We start from the raw sequence: 27,086 nt of genomic DNA on the forward strand, positions 1-27,086 counted from the left end.
TCTAATTTAATCTGACATATTTATTGACTTTGTATCATTCTGAAAACATCAAAATGAATGTATCCTTGCACATCCCCAATAGAAATTTGTTGTTTTAGTAGTATGTTTCTAGTTCCACCCAGCCTAAAACAAAACAGCAGAAATATTAGTTCATTCTTGATCTCTAAAAGGAATGAAATGCAACAAATAAATGTAAATGTAAGTAATCTCTGTCATTAAAATTCAACTTTCTGCTTGGGAAACATATATGTTTAGATGTACAGTGAAAGTGCATATTACCTCCTGGGTTCTGCCTAAGAATGTATTTTCTAACTTCATCATAGATGAAAATGAGCAGTGAATATGGCATAGCACAGAACCACCACAATGGTCTAAACGGAAAAAGAAAACAGGGTTAATTGGTTAAAAATCTTTAATTGGTCTAAAACAAATTTCAGATTCCACTTACTTCAATGGATACATTCGGACAGCAACATCCATGCCTGGGCAATAGGATAAGAATGCTGCCAGAGCAGTTTCCACACACAATCCAAAGGTGAGGACTCTATTCCTATGAAAGAAAGAAAAAAAATAAGATTAATATCTAGCCAATCTGGTTTTATAGACATACAATGAGCAACAATTGGTGGAGCTGAACAAAAAAAATCAGTTTGATAGACATCAGGCCAATATTTTATGGCTTGTTTGATGTGTACATACTTCATTCCCTGCTGGAAGATGGAAAGCCTCCTGGTCTTGCAGATGAGCAAATCAGTCCATTGCACAATCACAATACTGGCAAAGAAGGCTGTGTGGCATGTATACTCCACAATCTTTCTGCGCTCATAGGTCTGCATCAGACGAGGTATTATTTAAAAGAAAGGTATTTCTACAGAAATGCTGGTTCACACCTGTCAAGTTTGGTAGAGCTGTGGCACCTACCCATTGCTGGCCATAGCTGTCTTCTAGGTCACTGACATATCTGTCTTCCCAACCAATTCGAATTCCTACTAGGTCTTTGGGCAAGAATCCATTCTCAGCAAGAATTACAAAGTAGGTAAAGAACCCCCCAACTGCTTGCATCATGCCTAAAATTTAAGTATAAAGACACGTAAGAAACAAACAGCAATGAACACCTAGAGCGCTTTCTACAGAATAGTATGCTCTTACCAATTTGACCATAGCTCATACTGATGAGCCTCTCATTCACCAGCCTGTCTGTTTCAGCATTTCTGGGTTGTCTCTTCATGATGTCGCTTTCAGCAGTTTCGTAGGCCAGTGAGATAGCAGGAACCTGTGGCAAGAAATAGATAAAACTGAATGCATGCACATTTAACAGCTCTCTCTCTACATTTATATATCTAAATTGAGTTCCTTTCCATACCATGTCAGTGCCCAGGTCAATGCAGAGGATGGTGACGGTGCCCAAAGGTAGAGGAATACCCACAAGGACAAAAAAGAGGAAGGGTGACATCTCAGGGATCTTACTAGTCAGCGTGTAGGCAATAGACTTCTTCAAGTTGTCAAAGATCAGACGGCCTGAAGTTGAAGATAAATTTGAGAAATAAGTGTCTAAGTAACCTTTATCATTCTTCATTGAAATTAAGTTTTCAATATCATACCTTCTTCTACTCCAGTGACAATTGAGGCAAAGTTGTCGTCCAGAAGGATCATGTCAGCAGCCTGTTTGGATACGTCAGATCCAGCGATACCCATAGCCACACCAATATCAGCCTTCTTCAGAGCAGGAGAATCATTGACTCCATCACCGGTTACGGCTACAATGGCACCCTTATGAGAGAAATAAAATGCATTAAGTTAGAACTTGCTATGTAAAATCCTCTAGCATCAATAGGATTGGATAGATAACAGAAGGTACCTGTCGCTGACAGCCTTCCACAATGATCAGCTTTTGTTGTGGAGAGGTTCTGGCGAAAACAATTTCTGTATGGTGTTGGAGGATCTCATCCAGCTGTTCTGGAGTCATACTCTTCAGTTCACCACCATGGACCACAATGGCCTTAGCATCTCTGGAGATACACTTTGTATTAGCAGACATCTAGAGCAAATTTTTTGTTTGTTGAATATTGAAACAGAGGGGAAAATATGTTGTAAGTGGCAAAGGTAGCAAGTATACCTTGGATTGACTTCTTCAACAGAGATTTTCAGCCGGGCTGCAATATCATCCACAGTCTCGTTGCCTTCAGAGATGATGCCAACACCTTTTGCAATAGCTTTAGCTGTAATTGGATGGTCACCAGTTACCATGATAACCTGTAATAGATGATTCAGATTTATTATTTGATCATTTCATATATTTCAGTTGAAAAATAAGGTGCAACACTCACTCTATAAGGAAAAAAAGTAACTGTTAGTTTAAAACAAGTAACATTTTGGCTGTTGTCAAGGCCTTCATCAGTAATTGCACCGTTATTTGAACCTCCTTTTCAGATAGTTTGACCATCTATCTTTAACCATTATTTAGTGTATTTACAGTGTATTCAAGCAGTAGATCTTAAATGAGTACAACACCTTGATTCCAGCACTCCGGCATTTGGCCACAGCATCAGGTACAGCTGCACGAGGAGGATCGATCATGGACATGAGGCCAACAAAACACAGGTTCTCAGTGGGGAAGTTCACTTCTTCAGAATCAAATGTAAAACCCTCAGGGAACTGGTCATCAGGGAGGCTAAAGTGGCAGAAACCTTTGAGGGAAAACATGGAGTTGTTCATAATTCTGTAATTTATTATTCTCTATGTTAACAATCTGTAATCATAACATTAGTGTTTTCACAAGGTGAACTTCAAAAGGTGGCTTTACCCAGCACTCTTTCTCCAAGACCACCAAGCTCTAGATAAGCATTTTGGAATGAATCTTTCATTTCATCGTCCAAAGGCTGCTCTTTTCCTTGAATCAAAATAGTAGAGCATCGATCCAGGATTCTCTCAGGAGCTCCCTTCATCACCAGCAGGTGCTTAGACTCTGAGGAATTGGGATTCTTGTGGACTGAGAGCTAGAAAAGGCATATTAAAGGCCTATTAGGATGACCAATTAATCTAAAAACCAATCTCCAAAGAACACCTCAACAAAAATACCTGATACTTGTTGGTGGAGTTGAAAGGGACCTCAGCAATCTTTGTGTACTTCTCTCTCATTTCAGTGACTGAACCACAGCACAGCTCAATACACTTCAGCAGGGCAGACTCTGAGGCATCACCAGCTGTTTCTCGCTGCAAAACAGATGTGATGTGAAAAAGCTGCCTCTCTCAGTGATACTAACTCTAAAACTTGCATGCTTTTAAATGCATTTTCAACATACTTCTAAAATCTAGATATTAAGATAGCACACCTTAAGGACTGGAAGATGGTTCTGATTTGATTGGAAGACGGCACGATTGCAAAGGCCAGCAACACGTGCAAGAGCAGCCCAAGTAGCAGAGCTCTTTTCAAAAGAGGTTCCAGTTTGGTTCTCTGTGGTGTCTGCTACATGAATATGGCTGTCAAACCACATGTGAGCGACGGTCATTCGGTTCTGGGTCAAAGTTCCAGTTTTGTCAGAGCAGATGGTGGAGGTCGAGCCAAGAGTCTCCACGGCTTCAAGATTCTTCACCAGGCAGTTCTTCTTTGCCATACGTTTGGCGGTCAGAGTCAGACACACCTATGTGAGGAAATACACATTAAGCAATCATTGGAATTTGGAAATATGTATGAAACATAATATTTCTCTGACTTACGGTTACAGTGGCAGGGAGACCTTCAGGTACATTAGCAACAATGATTCCAATAAGGAAGATGACCCCTTCCAACCAAGTGTAGCCAAGAATCAGGGAGAGAATTAAGAAGGTCAAACCCAGGAAGACAGCTACACCGGTGATGATGTGGATGAAGTGCTCAATCTCTTTAGCAATTGGTGTCTGTCCACCTTCCAGACTGGAGGCAAGTGATGCAATACGACCCATGACAGTACGGTCACCGGTGTTGATGACAATCCCTCTGGCAGTTCCTATTGAATATTGTCATGTTCAAGCATCATTTAAAACATTTAGTCATTCATTTTGTCCACACCTGTTATAAAGATATTTGAATTTTGTACCGTCAACACAATTTGTAGAAAAAAATGCAATGTTTCTTGTCTCCAAGGGGTTTTCACTAGAGAAGTCAGGAGTACGAGTCTGGGGCTCAGATTCACCAGTGAGGGAAGAGTTGTCCACCTGGAAAGGAAAGCAAGGAGGTATGTTTAATGACATTTCTTTTGTTTCATTCTCTTTTTTTCCCCCATGAAATTCTTTGGCTTTTACCTTGCATGCTTGTGCAGCGATGACACGAATATCAGCTGGGATTCTGTCTCCACTTTTGACCTCCACAAGATCACCAGCAACTACTTCCTCAGCGTCGATTATCTTTTTCTCTCCATCACGTATAACCAGGGCTTTCTACATGACAATAAATGTACATACACATGAATATCCTTTGTACATTGTGAAAGCTCTTTTTGGCATGAAGTGAATTTACATTTTTATACCTGAGGAACGAGGTTCTTGAATGACTCCATGATCCTAGAGCTCTTGGCATCTTGATAGTATGAGAAACATCCATTGACTGTGACAACAAAAGCAAGCACAAGTCCCAGATACAGCTGCAAGAAAATGAATAAATAGTCATTAATTTGATTATTTTATCCAAAGTTCACAGCACACTTATTAGGAGACTAATCCACTGAGAGAAACCTCTTTTCAAATGCAATGCTAAAGAGCATGATGGTTATCAGTTCAGATATTTAATGAATAAAACACACTTTCATGAAAAAAAAAAACTATATATATATATATGTTACAAGGTTTATTGGCATATTAACTATTTATGTCAATGCAGAAATGTAAACAAAACATTATCTGTCATACATTGTCATTTGCTGGTTCATCTTCTGAGGCAGCCTGTATCGAATAGGCAAAGAAGCAAAGAAATGCACCAATCCACAGCAGTGTCTGGAATCCACCAAACAGCTGTCTGCAGAACTTGACCCATTCTGGAGTCGTAACAGGTGGAGTCAAGGCATTTGGTCCATCACGGGCTAAGATTTCCTTTGCTCGAAAATTGGTCAAACCCTGCCACAAGTTACAAAAATGGAGCTATTAAAGGCATTCAGAAAACAGATGCTCATACATAACAATATTACATGCATGTGGCTAAAGATCCATTATTACAATACTCTTTTTAACTAAAGGTCAGTCATTCCCCAAAAAATATAATAATTTGCTTCAAATTCAATGCAAAACAGATAATGCATCATTGTTTTCCCCCTAAAAGTGTCACTAAAACTTACTCACCTTGGTCATATCAGTGCCGTATTTTCGGTTAAGTTCATCCAAGGTCAACTTGTGGTCTTCCTGCAGAAGAGAAAATACGTTTGAAATCTCAGTTACCACAGTTTAAGACTACACTAGATGGTAAAACCATATTGTTTTGCCAGAATTATTCTACTAATATTTTTTTAAAAATCAAATATTTATAAAGGAAGGTTAACATGGGGCTTCAGAAGATTTTTTCCCGCTTAATTAAATATTTATTATATGCTTAATTAAACGGAAATTCAATGTTAAACCACTGTGAAAGTTTGCTTGACTGTAGTAGCACATGCTCAAGATAAAGTGCTTTTTTTTTTTTTTTTTTTTTAAGAATAGCAGTGGGTCATTCCCTGAGATACTTTATGTAAATTCATTTGGCACTGCAAAACTGCCTAAAACCAAAGAATCCGCAGAGGACTGTAAAATATCCACTCTGGTCCATATTAATTGGGAGAACTTAACTGTCCATAACTGTGTATGTTAGATGCTTACAATGTAATAGTGACAATTTTGGCCAAGCTTACGGACTGTGTAAATCAAACCGGAAATTCAGAAAGTTGTATGTATGAATGAATGAATTTGAAAATCATTTCTTACCAGTTCCACTTCTTTCTTTAGTTCATCCATGTCCTTTTTGCTCTTTTTCCCTTTTTTGGGCTTTTTGACTCCATCTTCTGACGTTGCTGCCAATTCGTACTTATCATTCCCTGTCTGTAAGATGCAAAACAATAAATATAACACATACAACCAGATCTCCCAAAAAATCTGCTTAAATAAATGTAATACATGCAGAATGAAACAAATTAAGCGATGAATCCAGCAGTAGCTATAGCTTTAGTTGACTTACCCCGAGCCCCATTTTCCTTGCTGATATCCACCCAAAATCCAGAGATTTCAGGAGTCTGGTCTTGCAGTTGGAGACAGAAGTCCCTGTGTGTCCAAACCAGGTTCATGGATTTATACCCTGTCATCTCACCTGTGTAATGGGCAGGTGTTCTGGGAAAATTTGGGAGGAGTTTGTCAGGTGTCATTTGGTTTTAGCATTTATTTAACCTTCATTTATACAGGTAGGTCATTTCTGTGACACCCGGGTGAAGGACTGGTCTATTACCTATTGTCTTATCAACAGATCTATGGCTTGTTAATAATAACTCACGACAAATAACTTCCTTTAAATGTTAATTCAAATCCTTATTTGTTTAGTTTTTGGTATTTATTTGGTCTTTTATGAAGTATTGTTATGGAAATAATTACACCTGGCTTACCTTTATTACTTTTACCATTATTTATTTTTTTTTTCATTTACATGAGAAGAAATTAATGACTGTAAATTGTGTTCTGTGGCCCTGAATATCTAATGAATCAAACTGCTTCTCTTCAAAGAAATGCAAAGAATTTTGTGATGAAATCCCAAATCAAAGGACCATTATAATGTATAAACTAATGACCAAGATTGTCAGAATATGGCTATTTTGCATAAACTTGTCGTTCCCTCTGATTTACTTGTTTAACTCTGCAATGCATTTGAAATATTAATATAATCTCTTGCGTTATTTATTCTAGGATTTGTTGAACTAAATGTTAAAATGGTATGCACAATGTTTTATTTTAAGCTTGTTTCATTTATTGGTAGAAAATACTCTTTCATTCTTTCAACTTCAGCATTATAATATGAATATGAATATAACTTCTGAGCGAAAAATGTTTTGGAGTAGGTCCGATACCTTTTTTTTTTTTTCTCAGCGTATTTACCTATTAATCACATTGCTAAAAGCCAACATGCTGTTAGAATTGAAATATTAGAAATGAATTATGGATTATATGTTTATTTACCATATTACTAAACTATCTATCCTCCTGTTCACGGCTAAAATGTCTTGGGTTACTATTTCCACCAACCTCTATTTAGTGTTCGAATGAATTTCTAGCAAATTAAGCTCCATTTAATTGGTCATATTGCTGAAAATGACCAAAATCTGTAACATTTTAAAAATGCATATACAGTATATTTAGTAAATAAGAAATGTTTTGAAACTAAAGTTATCACTGTCATTTACAATGCAACTTTGTTGAGGCTGTAAACACACTCTGTTCACACCCGTAAGCTGGTATTACATCCTGAGTACTTTCTTTCTTTCTTTCTTTCTTTTCTCATGGGTTTGTTTAGGGTTGAAGATGTAAAATCTAACAATATAAATATATAGGTAAGAAAAAGACATTTCAATAGAAGATCTCTATCTGACGCAACAGAGTTAGGAGAGTCTCACGGCCCCCATGTCCTTCAAACTGTCTTAAATATCCAAACATATTGTCCTATCATTAGACAGCGTACCGGAACCATCAGTTTGCAACCTGGATCTAAGGACAGGGTGTAACATAAATAAACCTTTCCAAGAGGTGTTCTCAAGGGTAAAGGGATAGTTTATCTGAAAATGAAAAGTCTGTCATAATTTACTCAACCTCCAGTCGTTCTAAACCTGTATGAGTTTCTTACTTCTGTTGAGCATAAAATAAGATATTATGAAGAATATTGGAAACCAATCAGTTTATGGTCCTCCTCATAGTATTTTTTTGGAACAAATCGCTGTTGATCACAACGATGATAAAACAAAGGACAAGTAGCAATGACAAAAGGGTTCCCTAACCCTAACCCAATGACAAAATTTAAGTAGACAAAAAACTATGTCGATGTTTATGTCATCAGCGTGGTAATGCCGTCTTTCTCTTAGGCCCCTTGAATTTTGCAACATCTCCATCACAAGTGGTATATATTGCTTTGTGTTTCTTGTGCCATATAATCTACATTTTTATTTATATATCTAAATCTAAATTTGACACGTTTTTCTTAAAAAATTGAGTTGGTCTATGTTTTTAAATGGGTTAAGCCTGTTGTCTCTCAAGATTGATGAACAATCCATCTGTTAGAACAATGCACTTGTCTTTTATTTGGAATGACAAACAGTCTTTCTTAAAACTGGTTATTCATCTCTTGACTTTCTCTTTTTCCCGAGAATGGCTCCCCCTGGAGGAACCAACAAACTGTTCTTGTCTTTTAAACTGCATGACACCAAAAAGCCAAAGGTCAAAGCATGTTTTTTGTTCAGACTAACGTATATAATCACTGTAATATGGCCAATGAAACATCCAGCGGGCCATCATGTAACATTTACCTTTGTGAGGAAAGCTTGAAACATGCTTTTAAAACCTTTCCTCAAGGCAAAGGCTAATTTTAGGAAGGTGTAGATTTGGAGAGATTAGAGGATTTTGTTTTTTCAAATGCTTGGAGTGAATAAATGATAGACATCTTAGCAAGGTCACGTTGGTTGAAAGCAGTTGTGACGAGCATTGTTAAAGAACACCACCTGTTACCTCCATCTTCATCGTAGATGCCTTTGATCTGCTGAAAACACACAGCCTTTTTAGTCAGAAATAGACCTTTGCCTTCCTTCACAAACTGACAGCATGTCTATCTGCATATCAGATTACTGGGAAAATCATTCTTACGTGTCGGACACAGGAAATAATATCAAACAAACTTGCTGTGACTGGGTGAGGCAGGTGCTTCATGACCAGAGTTTTATTCTATAAAATGTTCCCTTATCTCAAACAAGCCATTAAATATATATTTTTGAAAAATTTAATGACTATTTAGATAGAGCTGATTACTAAAGATAGACTAAAGAGAGGTGAACAGACAAACCAAAGTATTCTAGCCATGCAAAAACAGATGAAATAAAAAAAAAATAATAGATTTTTAATACAAGATAGCAAAATAAAACATATCTATAATATTTTTATTGTATGTTGGCTGTAAAAAAAAAAAAAAAAAAAATTGTCAGGTATTTGTTGACAATGGCAAAAGTGGCTGGCCTTTCATACTGCAGCTGGCAAAAAATGCCAACTTACAGACAGAGACATGTGATCACAGTTTTCTTAGGGCCAGGTTATCTGAGAGACCATCTCAAATATATTACCAAAAATTGCTTTTTAGTTTTACTATTTACTAAATCATTTCTAACTGCATCTGATAAGAACAGAGACTCAGTCAACTGAATCAGTAAGAGAAACATAAGCTGAAAGGACCTTGAACATTAAACATGTGCTGCATCCTTGAACGGTTGATATGAATATGATACTGTACTGTATTTTTTTTAAAAACCTTCTCCATAAATAATTTGATTCTCTGCTCTGATGCACATTCTTAACTTGTGAGTAGATCAGCACCGTTATTTAAAGAAGCAAAAAGAGAAGTTCATGTGGTAAGTCATGTTCAGGAAACCAACAGAAATCCCCACATCAAAATAGAGAAGAAAAAAGAACAAGGCCAAAAGCATTGCAGAGGCAAAATGCACAACCAGATTTTACACACCTTTTCTTATTTAAATGTTTCCACATAAGAAAAAGAGATGGCACATCTTCCGCTTCCCCATTCTTTCAAAGTCACCGTTAGTTGAAAAGGGTGTGCTCATATTGTCAGAGAGTCACCTCAGTCACCGCAGTCTCCACTAACTACACTCACCAGATCCCAATCCCCGGATTACTAATCACCGCCACCTGTCAACACTCATCAACAGCACTATATCCCTGCACTCCTCCCGTTCACTCACTGTCTGGTCTCAAACTTGCCATGTTGACTAACCTGACCCACTTAACTGTTTGATCTACTTACCAGTTCCTGTGTTGCTCTCCACCGCTCCAGCTCTCCACCGTCTCCAAGCGCCGCTGTTCCTCCCGGATCCCCTGGAAATAGGAAAAGGACATTAACCCTCAGTTAAGGCCCCACTGCCATCCCTATTCCCCACCTGCTTACCTGGACCTTCCGCTCATCTCCTTACCCCTCTGCATATTGTCAATAAACCTGTTCATGTTACTGCACTTACCTCTGTGTCTATCTGCTGACACATATTGTCATTCTTTAAATGGCTTTCTGCTGATGAAAATACAGTATACCCATATATTATACTTGTATTAACTTGATATTTATCCAGAAAATATATTTATTCATTCATTACCAAATAAAGAACAAGAGGCATTACATATTCACATTATCATATTAGCATTAGCTGCCAGAGAAAATAGAAAGAAAAGAGAAAAAAGCAAAAATTACATAAATTTGAATGCTTTCAAAGCATTGTTTTTAGCACTTTTTTTTTGGTTTTAGTTTGTGCCAAGAGATTTACATATAATTTAAAGTCATTTATAAAATGTGAAAAAAAACCAATGTCAATAAAGTCAATATTTGAACAACCGAAGTGACCGCCTCTTGACGTCAGATACACGCAGGCGGTGCAGCTCCTTGCTACACTGTACATTTATGCCATGTTAAATTATACACGTTTTAAAGAGTTCAATACACCTGGAGGTTTGTGGAATGGCTTTGGGAAGTTTCTAATTGGCCAACTAAAAAATTCGTCACTTCACGCCTCGATTACTGTAATGCCCTTTCCGGTTTACCCCAAAAGCTCCTCCAACGACTTCAAAATGTTCATAACTCTGCTGCAAGACTCATTACTCGCACAAAATCAGTAGAACACATCACACCGATCCTCATTCAACTTCACTGGCTCCCAATACCCCAAAGAATTCAATATAAACTCCTCCTCCTCACCTTTAAGGCACTCCGTAACCTTGCTCCCACATATCTGTCTGATCTGCTCCACCCTTACACTCCCTCCCATGCCCTTCGCTCTTCTTCTTCTGGTCTCCTGTCCATTCCTTCAGTTAAAATGGTCAAAATGGGGGCCTTCAGTCACGCTGCCCCCGAATTCTGGAATTCACTACCCATTCATGTTCGTCAGCTGGACTCTATCAATATTTTTAAATCACAACTCAAAACCTACCTCTTTAAATCTGCTTATTCAGTGTAATCTTTTGTGTTTTTATTTATTTTATTTTATGTATTGGTGTGTTATTGCTTGTGTTTTTGTTGTAAGGTGTCCGTGGGTGTCCTGAAAGGCACCATTAAATAAAATGTATAAATAAAATAAATAAATAAAATGCACTCAGTTCAGAGGTAAGAAATTAACTGGCTGACTAGCGAATATCTGAACAAAATTTTGATTCATTATTTGCTATATAGCTAATATTTGGTATGTAAGCTGTAGCTGAAACATTTTGGTGTTATTTGTGAAAGCAGGTAAAATGAGATGCAAAGAAATTCTTTTTTTGTGTGTGTGTGTGAATTGTGTAAGCTTTGAAATTATGTTTTTACACTGTGCATTCTTTGAAACCTATTATTTGCCAGTTAATGGCTACTTTTGAGTTGCTGATGTTCAAGTATTTATTATTAGCATTATTAGCATTTTTGTAGGCTACTTTAATATTTTTTGTACTTTACTTTTTTTTTCATTTATATATTGATTTTTAATAACTAAGTCAAATAAACTCAATATTTTCCCTCATTAAAATATTTTAACCCCAAAGAAAAATATTGTGCTTTACAAAAATGTACACTTATAGGAGATGAAGAACTTACTCTTTCAGTAGGCTACCCCTATAATATTTGACACTCTCACTCATGGAATAAATTAATAATAGCAGACTATGATCTTTTTTTATTTTTATTTAACAATATTTTTTTTAAGTGTTACCAGAGTCAAAAAAAAATTTTTTTTTTGAAGAAGAAAATGTTAATTTATCTTTGTCTTTTTTAACAGCTACAACAACAGTTGTCCTTTAAGTATACAGAAGGATTTCTGGAGAGACAGGATGTTTCTTCAGCCACTGGTTTATTCCAGGTACATCAGAGAGATCATAGTGTGCTATGTGTCCAAAATTTGATAAAATTCCACCCCCAACACTCCCTCCCACCCACCCATAACCGGACAGCTGTTTGTACACCCCCCACTCATCTAAATGACTATCTGTTTTTACCGTCCAGTGATCGTAAGGAATGTCTGTTTTGGGAAATGTGTTTTTGTGTGTGGGCCATTGTTAGGTGCTTTAAACTTTAAATTATGAAACTGTTAAACGGCACAAAGGGTTGTTTTTATTAAAGTTTTTCACACACATATCAAGAAAAAATATCAAACATATGTGTAAAATGAGCAACGGCTGTTTTTCCCTACAAGTCAAGACGTGGTAGTGCTGTTAAAACAATTTAAAAACTAGTTAGAGTTTGACAAAGTTAAATAAAAAGAAGTAGAGGTGAACCTGTTCGGTCATCTAAAACAAAAAAGCATCTGACATGTTAGTTAAAACAATATATCTCAATATCTCAATATATCTCAATATCTCAAAATCTATGTTGTAGTCTAACATTACAAGTTAAATAATATAGAGTTGACTTATCTTACCATCTTCTAAACAAAAAAGCATCAGAAGCGAACGTTAAGTAAGATACTTGTCAAAATCTTGTACATTACAAGTCAAATAAAATAGAGCCGACCGACTTACCGTGGTGTAAAATAAATAAATATCAGATCGTTAAAACAACAGCATAAGATACTTGTCAAAATCTTGTAACATTACAATTTAAAAGCTAGCGTTTGTTACAAGTTAGAAAAGAAAAGAAGGGAAGAAAAAAAAACTGTGATCTAAAATAAATAAATAAAAACAATCGAGCATCTCGCGCTGATCCTCACACGCTGCTGTCAAAACTCAGAATGCGCTTACGAGCGCTGTCAGACCACACCTAGCACCGTAAGGAGAGACCAACGCAAAGATTTAAAAGAATTAAACAAAGTAATGTTTTAAAGGGATCCCTGGGTATTAAGAGTAGTGATAGGATACCACGGAATGTCACCGATTTTGATTGATGACCGACAGCTGTTGACCTTTGACCTTAGGCATTAACTTTATGACCTTTTAATGATCGCAGCTGTGTTATGACATGTGTTTGTAATATATCATGTTTATGTATCCTCGTCCATGAAATAAGAGAGCGGTTACATTGTTTGTTAATGCGCAGCAGCTGTTTGTGATATAGCATGCCGGACCTCCGATTCGTAACGCGACATGTGTTTGTAATGCATCATCTTTATGTATCCTCAAATAAGAGAGTGGTTACATTGTTTGTTATTGCATGGCAGCTGTTTGTGATATAGCCACCGGACCTCAGGCTCGTAACGCGACATCTGTTTAAATCGGACTGATGGGGCAGCAGGTGGTGTCACGCCATCCCATAGGTTTCAGTCATCCTGCATGGATGTGAGAAAGAGATGTTGGTTTAAGGACAATTTGAAAAATAAGTAAAAGAAAAACAATTTTCAGAGATAATTCTTAAAATTCAAGGTGATTTATTGTTATAGCCAGTGCTGACAATGCATTTTAGATGTGTAAAATTACATCACTAAAGGAGACAATAAATGAGTAATAATGAGAGGAAAATATTCTATTGGTTGTATTCTCAGCATTATAATGAAATAAAGAATTAAAAACTTAGCTTAAGGAATAAAATAAATATTGCAATAAAAAACTTTGAGTACAATGAAAATGACTTACATTTTCAGGGAGGTTGAGAAATTACATCTTTACACATTGACAGCAGATCCTCAAATAAAAGGCTTGCAGATAGTTGAAGCTAAATTAGAAATTCTCTGAGTGCAGAGTACTTCCCCATCGTTCAGTGAAATGAGAGGCAGGGGTGGACCAGCCATCACACACACACACACACACACACACACACACACACACACGCTCAGGCAAACTATACCAAACTATAGGAACCAAGAGTCAAATATGAAAAATATCGAGTAACGTTGGGGATAAAAAATATTAGAAAAACATCACCGGTCATCCGGCAGCTGCTTGGCTTACTCCTTGATTAATTATAGAGGTTCAAACGCTTACACTAGTTTTAGGCATCGCTAAAAATATAAAAATGTACATTTTTCCAGGAGCGGGAAAAGAGATTGTCGTGTTAGGGTTAGGATCAATTATAAATTTATAGATTATAAACACCAAATGGCAAAAAAATAAAAAAATAAAATATATATATATTAGTAGGCCAAAGGATAAGGGCTATTGTCCCGGACATGTCTGGACTTGCTATAGATGTAGTAATTTTAATTCTCCATCAATACCTACAGTAAACCTATCCATCACAGTAAACTTTCTACATTAATTAACATAATTTAGTTTAATTTATAATTTAAAAAGTTGTTATGCTCATGGAGAAAAATTTTGCAGAGGTCAATCATTTGGACTATTACTACACATATGGTTTGTGGGACACTCCATACAGACGTAATTAATGTTTTTTTTTTTTTTTTTACTTTACAGATTCTAGACCTACCCATCACACAAACATTTCTGCACATGATTCCATTTTTTATTAAATTTTGTTTGTAAGCGATCTTAATTATGAGGACTCAAGAAATTTCATCATAAACCACATTTATATCAGTGTAATACCCATGTCATTATACAAATTTGTGTTCTGAGAAATCATATAAACAAGTACACTCATACATAAACATTTCAAGCTAAAAAGAGACTTATCTCTATTTTAAAGAATATGGAAATAAATAAAATATAGATTTATATATGACATCATAGTAACAAACATGTTACTCAAGCAAAGCAAGCCATTTATCATACATTTGAAACAAAAATTTTAGTTTTTCACTAACCACACATAAACGTTGTTTTCTCAATAACAAAAAACACAAACATGTACATTCATGCTGCTCACATATTATTGTAGCCCAGTTTGTGACAAATACAGTATAATCAGACTTTAGCCATTATTATATTTTTAAGATACTGAAAAACACAAATGTCAGGGTATGTCAAAACTTCTCCAATTCCCCAAAGACCCCATTTTAAATAAAACATTGTTTAGTATGTTTGTAAATATTTTAATTATAATGACTCAAGAAATATCCTCATAAACTGCATTTATGTAATTATAGCATTGTAAAACACATATAATCATACTATTGTCTTGATAAATCATATAAACAAGTACAGACACAGCACACACAGCACACACACACACACCATTCAGAAAGGTCAACAGTCTAGGTCTGCACTGAGCGCTAAAAGCGACTTTTCCAACTTTTTCAAGTGTTCCATCTCCCCAAAATCATATATTGTCCATTTTATACTTTTTAATGTAGCTTGAACATTTGAATAAAAGGTTGACAAATGTATCTTCATAACCGTTGTGTTTTGACACAATGTCATCAACCGATTCTCTTTAATTTATAAGATTTACTTTTATTATTTCTACAAAGGTTCATGCTACAGTACTTTTATCAGTCTAATAAATATGCGGTCAATACATGATGAAACAATAATCGTGGAACCAAATAAATTTTACACAATGTTTTTAAGAAAGGGATGTTTTAAAATACAACTAAACCAGACGACAGATTAGTTTTTTCTTTTTTACAAACCTACGTTTCAAGTAATTTGCCCCTGAGGCGTTTCACATCCGAGCGGAATAGCTCTTATTTTCTAAGTTACAATACAGGGCTCCGGATGCAGCTTCTTAACCGAACAAAGAAAACATATTTTCACATTCATTCAACATATTTGTTATATTATGCACGAGTACCGTGGGTTCATACCTTTTTTTAAAGGCTTGTCTGATGCTTTAGATGCATCAGAATGTGGATTTTTTTATTTTGTGGATTTTATTATTTTACTCACATATAGAATAGGTGTAGAATAACTTTATCGTCCATGCTTTTCCCCTTTACAGACCCCCATGCACAATTGTAAATTCAAGAGGCCTAGTTAGCACCATTTAATAAAAGTACCACAATGCATTCAGAATACAGAAAATCCCCTCTTGATCTATTACGACAGGCGTTTTACTTAGTCAAATGATCAGGATTATGGATGATACTGTACACATTTTGTTTGTTGGACTGTTATGTCACTACTATAACTGTACTGTAGGTGAGGCCTTCTCTCTCTGTGAGCCATCAGCATTCACTGTTTATATAAATAAATGAAAATTAAGAAAATTCCTTGAGAGTGTTTGACCAAGTCGTTATTTCTTTCTAGGACGATTATTCATCTATTTGATGTGAGAACCCATTAAGTATCGACACAAAAATTAAGGTGTGCTGTTTTACACTTACAACTGAATTGACATATCTTACCATTGTGCTCAAAGCTACACATTCAGTAAAGTTTGAGGTCGTACTCAGTCTTGAAAAGGCTACAGACACAAAATATCAAGGCATTTTTTAGTGCTCTCTATGTAACTCACAAGTAAATATCATATGAATACAGAAAACCCACTCGTGATCATTTGGGTATATTTTTATAAGCGTTGTTTTAAATTACTTTTTCCTTACGGCACTAGATTTAGACCTCTTGCTCAGATGTGCACATTTTATTCGTCGTACTCGTTTCAACATTTCCGCTCGACATTAAAGCGTAGGTAATGTGATCACAATTAAGAAACATAACATTACACTACATGCCCTTGAAAAGGCTATAGATATAGTCGTTTATACAGGAAATATGTTTGCACAACAGAAATATGTATCAGTATAACAAATACCTAATACTGAAATCCTCGCTTCTAAATTTGTTAAAGTTTTAATGCTGATTTTGATGGCCTACCCCGCTAGCTGATACCACGCTATACTTTTTCATTGTTTTTAGATGAAGACTATTCTCAGAATCTGGTCAATCATGTCACGAGTGTTTGCAGGAAAATACGAACAAATACATTATAAGAAAATAAAAGGATAGTCCTTCTACAAGAGATTGTTTAAACCGAGATATGCTTTTAGAGCATCTTTTTGGTCTGTCTACGAAGCGGCCGCTAGACACAAGGCCTCGACATGAAGAGCGAGTCTCTGTAAACCACTGTTGATATGTAGTTAATTTAAGCGAGAGGAGGGATGATTTTTACCATTTTAGTCAGTCATTGAGTTTTAGGTCTGATCCAGGAAACAGCAGTACAACTGCAACTGCGCGTTGTCATGTTTGTCTTAATAACCTGTTCTTTTTTAAGAAAACATGCAGAGCAATTTTTAACATATCTTCATTTTTCACAATTGTAAATGTTTGTTTAGCTTAAATATTAGTTTAAGTCGGTTACATAGGTGTCAGGCATGAAGCTTATATTTATTTTTAAATAATTATGATAGAGTTACAAGTCTTGGTTGGTTGGGTGAAAACTTGACAGTAAAAGTGTCAGGGACTAGAGTGTTACTCAAACACTCATCTTTTAATAATTATATTTTATTGCATGTTACTAAGACAAATTCTGTAACACTGATCATAAACATGTTGAAATGAATATAAATGTGCAAATCTATAATATAGCCTAACGATGCAACAGACTGATCCCTGCTAAGTACGCCTAAAATTGCTTTTTCATTGCCTTACACTATGAAACCGGAACAATTTTATGTTTCCATGACTTGGATCATTCTTTCTGTTTGATTTCGTTTAGGTCAGTTTCACCATTCTTATCTCATTTTCCCATCTAATTGTAACTGCTAGGCCTCGCGGTTTGTTTCCTAGTTTTTGCTGTCATGTTAACGAGCTCTTTGTTCGTATCCAGCTGTATTTCTGTGAATTTGCTTGATTTAATAAAATATGCTTTAAACCTCGTCTTCATTCGAGACATGCCCGTTATATTATTACATTATCCTAGTTTATATCAGATATATGATACAAGATCATTTCTTAATAATTATTTTCCGTCTACTCATTTTCTTTTTATTCAATTGACTAAAAAATAAAAACCTTCTCAGAGGTTCTCACGAACTACTTGAGTTTACTCTTGCACAGTTTGCAAGAACAACCGGTGATAATGCACGATAAAACAGTTAAAGTGCACGTTTTATGACTGTTGAAGGCGTTACGTCCTTGGTTGATTGACGCCTACAGCCCCAACCTACATTCAGAATTTGGTATTTAAATAAGGTTTAGCAGCCACATAGTTAACCGGAGAAGACATTGCAGTCTCCTGTTACAATGGCTGCTACTGTTCCAAACAGTCCTGAAACATCTAGAAGAATGATGTCTGTAACACCGCCAAGAAGTTCTGTTGAAATGAGAGAGGAGCTGACTTTAGCACCAAGGAAAAATCAAGGGAAGAGCCTAAGAAAGGTTCTCATTGAAGATGAAGATATTGTGAAACAAGATTTCACTGTGTCTTGTGATCGTGTGGGGAGATTTGTGTTTGACAAAGAGTTGCAGATTATGAAACTCTACGTTTTGGAATCTTACGATGAATATACACCCGAATGCTCCTACCTGCTTTTGACCGCCATTGACCAAAATTATATTATGCTGATAAATAAACGTCGGAAGACTCTGAAACAAACGTTTTGTCTCAAAGCAGCGATGAGTCTGACTCTGATGAGTATGATCGAGATTGGCCTCTTCCTGAGGTCAACCCTTTCGAATGCTGCAAAAAGAGTCTATATTTCGAGCAAAGCGACGTACCTGTGTTAAACACCATTTTTTCAAAGATAGACGAGCTGTTTCAGTCAAGTTAAATTTATTTTAAACCGAATAATCAGTCTGTGTATTCAGTATAATTGTGTATTCGGTATAATCAAAAGCTGAACTATGATATTGTAATGTTTCTTTTTCAGCGTTTACTCACCCATCTATGTGTTCCTTGCTGTATGTTTAATTGTTTAATAATTGGCTATTGGATTAAGTTTTCCCAAGCCACAATACAATACCAGCAAAAATCCTAATAAATGACCGAGTTATCTCATAATCTTTAATCAAAATATCTTTCATCAATCAAAACATTGTGAGGTTTCGCCGGTCAAAGCAAATCCCTAACCAGGACCCCTTCACCCGCCTCCACTTTTGAGGGCAACACCCCCATCTCAACAACCAACCCACCAACAGCCGAAACGTAAAAACCTCTGCCCCAACAATTTATTGCGCAATACAAAAGATCCTCATGACCACGGCTACGCTACATCGCGACCCCTGTGTGCGAAGAGCTGCTGTTCTGGATAAACTCTGCAGTTATCGTGTACTTTCCTAGATCTTGACAGCACGGTCAACGGAGCTACTGCAACATCTTGTTGATCAAAACATTATCTACATGGACTGCCAGAATCAGCTCCAACAATCCAATTTGTCTGAGCCTGACGCACTCTGCAATTTTTCAATTAATAAGGCTTCGACGGATCTGACCCATAAACCGGAAATTGAAGCTGAAATTGGAATTGCACAAGGCCTGGACCGTCGTGGATTAAAACAGTCGGTCCAGATTCTAGGAAACGGCGACAACATTCTATATCGATTAGGGGACAAAGTTTATCTCCTAGAGAGAATTGAATTCTAAAAAGGATGTCTAACGCTGCGCAAAAGCTGATGGAGCGTGACCGGAGTTCTGGCGCTGCTGCAGATGATCAGCTGAGGTGCGGCTGCCCCGCGGGGAAAACGTGTCACGTGATTGGCTTCATAGACTCTACGTTCAAACCGCATTACCGAGGGCAGATGATCAAACTGATGCAAACGGTCATCGAGCATGCTTGCGATCCAAATCATGATTGTACGGGGGATACCAAGCGTGTAAAAAATCTCAAGAACGAAATGGACTTTGTAAGAAGCGTGAAAAATAACCCATGGCCTGATTTGACTGGCATGTTTATTTACAGCAAACATCCAGCCTCTTTAATCATCAAAGAAATTCTGGATATGATGACTGAACGTAGGGATCAGATGGGAATTCACGAGGTTCTCTGTCTGTGTACGTGTGTAACAGATTTATGCACGTCGCTGGCTGCAAAAAAAAAAAAAATTGAATCCATGATGAGTGAAATTGTTGGAACGCTTGACGATTTCATATTACAGCAATTGGGGAATTGGAGAAGTTTTGACATACCCTGACATTTGTGTTTTTCAGTATCTTAAAAATATAATAATGGCTAAAGTCTGATTATACTGTATTTGTCACAAACTGGGCTACAATAATATGTGAGCAGCATGAATGTACATGTTTGTGTTTTTGTTATTGAGAAAACAACGTTTATGTGTGGTTAGTGAAAAAAATTTTTTGTTTAAAATGTATGATAAATGGCTTGCTTTGCTTGAGTAACATGTTTGTTACTATGATGTCATATATAAATCTATATTTTATTTATTTCCATATTCTTTAAAATAGAGATCTCTTTTTAGAAGTCTCTTTTTAGCTTGAAATGTTTATGTATGAGTGTACTTGTTTATATGATTTCTCAGAACACAAATTTGTATAATGACATGGGTATTACACTGATAAAATTTGTGGTTTATGATGAAATTTCTTGAGTCCTCATAATTAAGATCGCTTACAAACAAAATTTAATAAAAAATGGAATCATGTGCAGAAATGTTTGTGTGATGGGTAGGTCTAGAATCTGTAAAGTAAAAAATGTAGAAAGTTTACTGTGATGGATAGGTTTACTGTAGGTATTGATGGAGAATTAAAATTACTACATCTATGGCAAGTCCAGACATGTCCGGGACAATAGCCCTTATCCTTTGGCCTACTAATATATATATATTTTATTTTTATTTTTTTTTTGCCATTTGGTGTTTATAATCTATAAATTTATAATTGATCCTAACCCTAACCCTAACACGACAATCTCTTTTCCCGCTCCTGGAAAAATGTACATTTTTATATTTTTAGCGATGCCTAAAACTAGTGTAAGCGTTTGAACCTCTATAATTAATCAAGGAGTAAGCCAAGCAGCTGCCGGATGACCGGTGATGTCTTTCTAATATTTTTTATCCCCAACGTTACTCGATATTTTTCATATTTGACTCTTGGTTCCTATAGTTTGGTATAGTTTGCCTGAGCGTGTGTGTGCGTGTGTGTGTGTGTGTGTGATGGCTGGTCCACCCCTGCCTCTCATTTCACTGAACGATGGGGAAGTACTCTGCACTCAGAGAATTTCTAATTTAGCTTCAACTATCTGCAAGCCTTTTATTTGAGGATCTGCTGTCAATGTGTAAAGACGTAATTTCTCAACCTCCCTGAAAATGTAAGTCATTTTCATTGTACTCAAAGTTTTTTATTGCAATATTTATTTTATTCCTTAAGCTAAGTTTTTAATTCTTTATTTCATTATAATGCTGAGAATACAACCAATAGAATGTGTGTGTGTGTGTGTGTGTGTGTGTGAGAGAGAGAGAGAGAGAGAGAGAGAGAGAGAGAGAGAGAGGACCCCTTGTTCCTCTAGTCTGGTATATCTGCCTGAGTGTGTGTGTGTGTGTGTGTGTGTGTGTGTGTGAGAGAGAGAGAGTGAGAGAGAGAGAGAGGACCCTGGTTCCTCTAGTCTGGTATATCTGCCTGAGTGTGTGTGTGTTATGCCTAGTTCACACTGCACGATTTTCAAACTCGTCGGATCGCTGTTGTTTTCACACTGCGTGACTATCTGGGGTAGCATTCAGTCGCTGCTGTGTTCACATTGCACGATGGATCGGCGACAGGGGCTTTCACATTGCACGATTTCACAATAGGAAGAATCGCCGACAACTCTGTCTGATCTGCAAACTACATTTCACAACAAAACACACGCGAGAAGTGATAAGGAAATAACGCGAGAACCCGTGTGCGTCAGACCTTTGTTCTCGGCGAGACTGGAAGTATTAAAAATATAGCCCGCAAATGGTTCAGCGCTGATTTCCAGCTACAAAACAAAACAGATTATGCAGGAGGGAGATGCAGGAACAGGGATTGTGTTCTGGTAAATAATCATTTTGCAGTAACTGTTATGCTGATGTTGCGGCTGGTCAAGCGTTTGTGCTTGTTTCTGTATGATATACATTTTACATTTACATTTACATTTACATTTAGTCATTTAGCAGACGCTTTTATCCAAAGCGACTTACAATTGGGGAATACATCGAGCGATTAATCTTGAAGAGGCAATCAGACATACGAAGTGCTTGCAACACCAAGTCTCAGACATTGTTCAAATAAATACAAACTACCAAAGGAAGGAATAAGTAAAGATAATTTTTTTTTTTTTTTAAGTTTAGGATGAAGTCAAGTGCTGTCGAAAGAGATGAGTTTTCAGTTGTTGCTTGAAGATCGACAGGGATCCAGCATTCCGGATAGAGGTGGGAAGATCGTTCCACCAGCCAGGAATGGTGAATGAGAATGATCTAGAGAGTGATTTTGCGCCTCTGTGATGGTATCACGAGGCGTCGCTCACTAGCAGATCTCAGATTTCTGGAGGATGTAGTTTGTTAATAGAGAGTGCAAGTAAACGGGTGCTGAGCCAGTGGTTGTTCTATATGCAAGCATCAGTGTCTTGAACTTGATGCGAGCCGTGATTGGTAGCCAGTGCAGGAGATAAAGAGAGGTGTAACATGGGCTCTTTTGGGCTCGTTGAAGACCAGTCGTGCCGCTGCATTCTGAATCATTTGTAGAGGTTTGACTGTATTAGACGGAAGTCCAGCCAGAAGAGCATTGCAATAGTCCAGCCTAGAAATGACAAGGGCCTGGACAAGAAGTTGTGCAGCATGCTCTGTCAGAAAGGGCCTGATCTTTCTGATGTTATATAGTGCAAACCTGCAAGATCGAGCAGTTTTTGTAATGTGGTCTTTGAAGGTCAGCTGATCATCAAAGATTACACCAAGATTTCTGACCGAAGTTGATGGGGTTATTGTTGATGAACCTAACTGGATCGTGAAGTCATGCTGTAGAGTCGGAGTGGCAGGGAGGACAAGAAGCTCAGTCTTTGCCAGGTTGAGCTGCAGGTGATGTTCTTTCATCCATGCCGAGATGTCCGCCAGGCAACCTGAGATCCTTGCAGTTACCGTTGGATCATCTGGTTGAAAAGAGAGGTAGAGCTGTGTGTCATCAGCGTAGCAATGGTATGAGAATCCATGTGCCTGTATGATGGGACCCAGTGATGTAGTGTATGTGGAGAAGAGGAGGGTCCAAGAACTGATCCCTGAGGAACCCCAGTGACCAGTGTATGTGCTTTGGATACCTCACCTCCCAGGCCACCCTGAAAGACCTACCAGTGAGATAGGATTCAAACCAGCGAAGTGGAATGCCAGAGATGCCCAGTGATGAGAGGGTGGACAGGAGTATCTGATGATTGACAGTGTCAAAAGCGGCAGATAGGTCCAGCAGAATGAGGACTGATGATTTGGAATGGGCTTTTGCAATTCGCAGGGCTTCAGTGACCGAGAGAAGCGCAGTCTCAGTTGAATGGCCCCTCCTGAAACCTGACTGTTTAGCATCCAGTTTGTCGTTCTGTGAAAGAAACAGTGAGACTTGGTTGAAGACAACTCGTTCAAGTGTTTTCGCTATGAACGGAAGGAGAGAGACAGGTCTGTAGTTTTCTATAAGAGAAGTGTTTAATGTAGGTTTTTTGAGCAGTGGGGTTACCCGAGCCTGCTTGAACGCAATGGGGAAGTTACCTGTGAGTAGGGATGTGTTGATGATGTGTGTGAGTGCAGGTAAGAGTGTGGGTGAGATTGCTTGGAGAAGGTGTGAGGGGATTGGGTCAAGAGGACATGTTGTAGGATGGTTGGAGAGGAGAAGCTTGGATACTTCAGCTTCAGTGAGTGGACAGAAAGAAAAGATGGGAGTTTTAGCAGTGGATGTGGTAGGGTGAGGGTCCTGTGTGCGTGGAGGTGAAAACTGACCACTGATTGATCTAGTTTTGTCTGTAAAGAAAGTGGCAAAGTCATCAGCTGTAATAGAGGTGGAGGGAGGAGGTGGAGGGGGACAGAGGAGGGAATTAAATGTTCTGAAGAGATTACGCATGTCTGGAGCGCTGTCGATCTTGTTGCGGAAATGTGAGGATTTGGCAGTGTGGACTTTAGCAGAGAAGGATGTGAGCATAGACTGGTACCTACTGAGGTCCGACAGATCGTTTGATTTGCGCCATTTTCTCTGCCGCTCTGAGTGTAGTCCGATGTTCACGAAGAACCTCGGATAACCAGGGGTTGGAAGGAGCAGCCCGTGCGGGCCTAGAGGAGAGAGGACAAATGTCGTCTAGACAAGAGGTTAAGGTAGAGCATAAAGTCTCAGTAGCTGCGTTTACATCCAGAGATGAGAAATGGGTGGGTGAAGGAAGAGAGGAGGATACCACAGAGGAAAGATGGGAAGGAGAAAGGGAGCGCAGGTTTCGTCTAAAAGTAACTGGTAGGGGGGTTGGTGGCACAGGAGAAGCAAAGTGTAATGTAAATGTAATGAAGAAATGGTCCGGTATGTAGCGGTTGTACCAGAATGTTATCTGCAGTACAATTGCGTGTGTAAATTAAGTCAAGTTGGTTGCCTGATTTGTGCGTGCTAGTAGTGGTAAGGCGTTTGAGATCAAACGAAGCTAGGAGTGCATGGAAGTCTGTAGCATAAGGCTTGTCTAGGTGAATGTTGAAATCACCAAAGACTAGGAGTGGAGTGCCATCCTCCACGAAGAGGACAGCAGCCCGTCCAGCTCTTCTAGGAAGGTGGCTAGAATTTGGCTAGGGGGACGGTAAATGACCACGATCTGGAGTTTTATCGGAGCTGATACAGTAATGGCATGAGATTCAAATGAGTTGTAATTGCATAGGGAAGAGCGGGTTGAGTATTTCCAATTGTTAGAAATGAGCAGACCAGTGCCTCCACCCCGCCAACTTGCCGGGGGGTGTGAGAGAAAGAGAGATTAGTAGAGAGAGCAGCTGGGGTTGCTGAGTCTTCTGGACGAATCCAGGTCTCAGTCAAGCCCAAGATGCTGAGCGTGGATTTTAAAGAAAAAGCAGAAATGAAGTCAGCTTTGTTGACAGCTGACTGACAATTCCAGAGACCCACAGAGAAGGAAAGAGGTGTAGTGAAGGAGGTAGAGATAAGGCGCAGGTTAGCAGGATTACGTTGCCGTCTGCGTGGGACGTTAGAGCGTGGTTGAGAGAGAACCGGAATAGTTTGGAAACACATGATAGAGGTGGCAGGAAAGAGGATGGAAACGGAGAGTGTGTAAGGAAGGGGAAAAAGAAAAGATACTTAAGTGTGTCGCCGGAGTCGTTGCTCGGTTAAAGTCGCGAGGAAAAGTCGATGGTCTTTACCCTCGTCTGTCTTCACACGAGGAGGCTGAACGCTTCGCTGATGCTTCCGCCAGCGCCGGACCTCTGATAAATACAGCCTAACACACTACCGTGAAAACAGCTGTGGCGGCTTCTGATTGGCCCAGCCAATAGCCTTGTGCAAATAACTCAAGACGAAACTAACACTTCGCTAGCAAGGAGCACTGAAAATGATCCAGGTTCCTTCTTAGCCGAGGTGCAAATTATTATAATTAACAGAAAGTGCAATCAAACAACGAAACCTCAACGAAAATGCAGAATAGAAATAGAAGGAAACGAAAGTATTCCTTCCCAACAGCAGGTAAATAATTTAAACAACAGATCTATGACTAAGTATCGCAACACTTACGAGCTGCTGTCCGCCTCTTCTGGTGAATATTCGGCTTCTCCCGACTTGTAATAGCGAACAGGCAGTTTAAATACTTTTACAGTCGCTGTGGCGGCTTCTGATTGGCCCAGCCAATAGCCTTGTGCAAATAACTCAAGAAAACTAACACTTCGCTAGCAAGGAGCACTGAAAATGATCCAGGTTCCTTCTTAGCCGAGGTGCAAATTATTATAATTAACAGAAAGTGCAATCAAACAACGAAACCTCAACGAAAATGCAGAATAGAAATAGAAGGAAACGAAAGTATTCCTTCCCAACAGCAGGTAAATAATTTAAACAACAGATCTATGACTAAGTATCGCAACACTTACGAGCTGCTGTCCGCCTCTTCTGGTGAATATTCGGCTTCTCCCGAATTCTACATTAATATGTAATTGTACATATTAAAATACTGATATGGTCTATAACTCCTCACCCAACTTCCCTCTGCCCTGTATCTTTGTCTCTCATTGGCTGAAGGTCATCGTGATGTAGTTTTCAGTCAGAAATCATTGCACACAGCGTGATTGTGAATCGCTGAGGCGACAGCTCCAGATATTTAGCATGCCAAATATTTCACAGGCGTCGGCGATGTGTCGGCGATTCTCTCAGATCGCGTCTTTGGTAATTCACACTGCGCGATTGTCACTCGTGTGAACGAGCTCCGATTTGCCTCCGATGTCGGGCATTTGTCGGCGATTTATCAAAACCTGTCGGCGAGTGAAAAATCGGGCTAAAATCGTGCAGTGTGAACTCGGCATTAGTGTGTGTATGTGTGTGTGTGTGGTATTTTATTGCAATATTTTCCTCTCATTATTACTCATTTATTGTCTCCTTTAATGTCGCGTTACGAATCGGAGGTCCGGCATGCTATATCACAAACAGCTGTTGCGCATTAACAAACAATGTAACCGCTCTCTTATTTCATGGATGAGGATACATAAACATGATATATTACAAACACATGTCATAACACCTGTCATAACACATGTCATAACACAGCTGCGATCATTAAAAGGTCATAAAGTGAATCCCTAAGGTCAAAGGCCAACAGCTGTCGGTCATCAATCAAAATCGGTGACATTCCGTGGTATCCTATCACTACTATTAAGACTTGTATGGCTTAATATAACGTAAATGATGTCTCTTAATGAAATATGTAGTAAAAACCCATTAAAGATTTATGTTATTTAAAAAAATCACCTCGTTTTATACATATTTTGAACTATGGGGGGCGCCATTTTTCTGATGACGTAAAATGGTTGCACTCGGTGAGCTACTAGCGCTACCTGTTGCTATTTTTACCACAACACAACTCGGAATAGACAACTCAGAAAATAAAATACTGATATGACGACCACAGCTACTGAAAGAGCTTACAGGTGGCGATGGATATAAGTATAGGTTTAAACCAAATGCTTTACCATCAGTTTTT

General features: G+C 38.1%; 1 protein-coding gene and 1 long non-coding RNA gene across 3 annotated transcripts; both read right to left on the reverse strand.

The window, feature by feature from the left end:
• Positions 1-6,324, reverse strand: atp1a1a.3 (ATPase Na+/K+ transporting subunit alpha 1a, tandem duplicate 3). The gene is made up of 22 exons (XM_058763208.1): positions 6,176-6,324; positions 5,926-6,039; positions 5,311-5,370; positions 4,885-5,088; positions 4,506-4,619; positions 4,282-4,416; positions 4,077-4,194; positions 3,718-3,986; positions 3,333-3,641; positions 3,079-3,213; positions 2,804-2,996; positions 2,512-2,687; positions 2,117-2,253; positions 1,859-2,009; positions 1,602-1,770; positions 1,364-1,518; positions 1,150-1,273; positions 922-1,067; positions 700-830; positions 449-550; positions 280-371; positions 1-123 (listed from the first exon to the last, which is right to left on the reverse strand). Exons 1-22 carry the CDS (start codon positions 6,185-6,187, stop codon positions 95-97), a joined length of 3,075 nt encoding a protein of 1,024 aa, XP_058619191.1. The 5' UTR covers positions 6,188-6,324; the 3' UTR covers positions 1-94.
• A 1,738-nt stretch (positions 6,325-8,062) lies between these two features.
• LOC131532007 (uncharacterized) lies at positions 8,063-9,798 on the reverse strand. 2 transcript variants are annotated; one of them, XR_009268838.1, is made up of 3 exons: positions 9,698-9,798; positions 8,499-8,725; positions 8,063-8,385 (listed from the first exon to the last, which is right to left on the reverse strand). It is a non-coding gene; the product is annotated as an uncharacterized LOC131532007 (long non-coding RNA). The 2 variants fall into 2 exon arrangements; XR_009268837.1 differs by having other exon boundaries at positions 8,499-8,728; positions 9,698-9,756.
• Between the last annotated feature and the right edge of the window lie 17,288 nt (positions 9,799-27,086).

The sequence above is a fragment of the Onychostoma macrolepis genome, chromosome 01 (assembly GCF_012432095.1).
Source record: "Onychostoma macrolepis isolate SWU-2019 chromosome 01, ASM1243209v1, whole genome shotgun sequence".
In the NCBI taxonomy this organism is placed as follows: domain Eukaryota; kingdom Metazoa; phylum Chordata; class Actinopteri; order Cypriniformes; family Cyprinidae; genus Onychostoma; species Onychostoma macrolepis.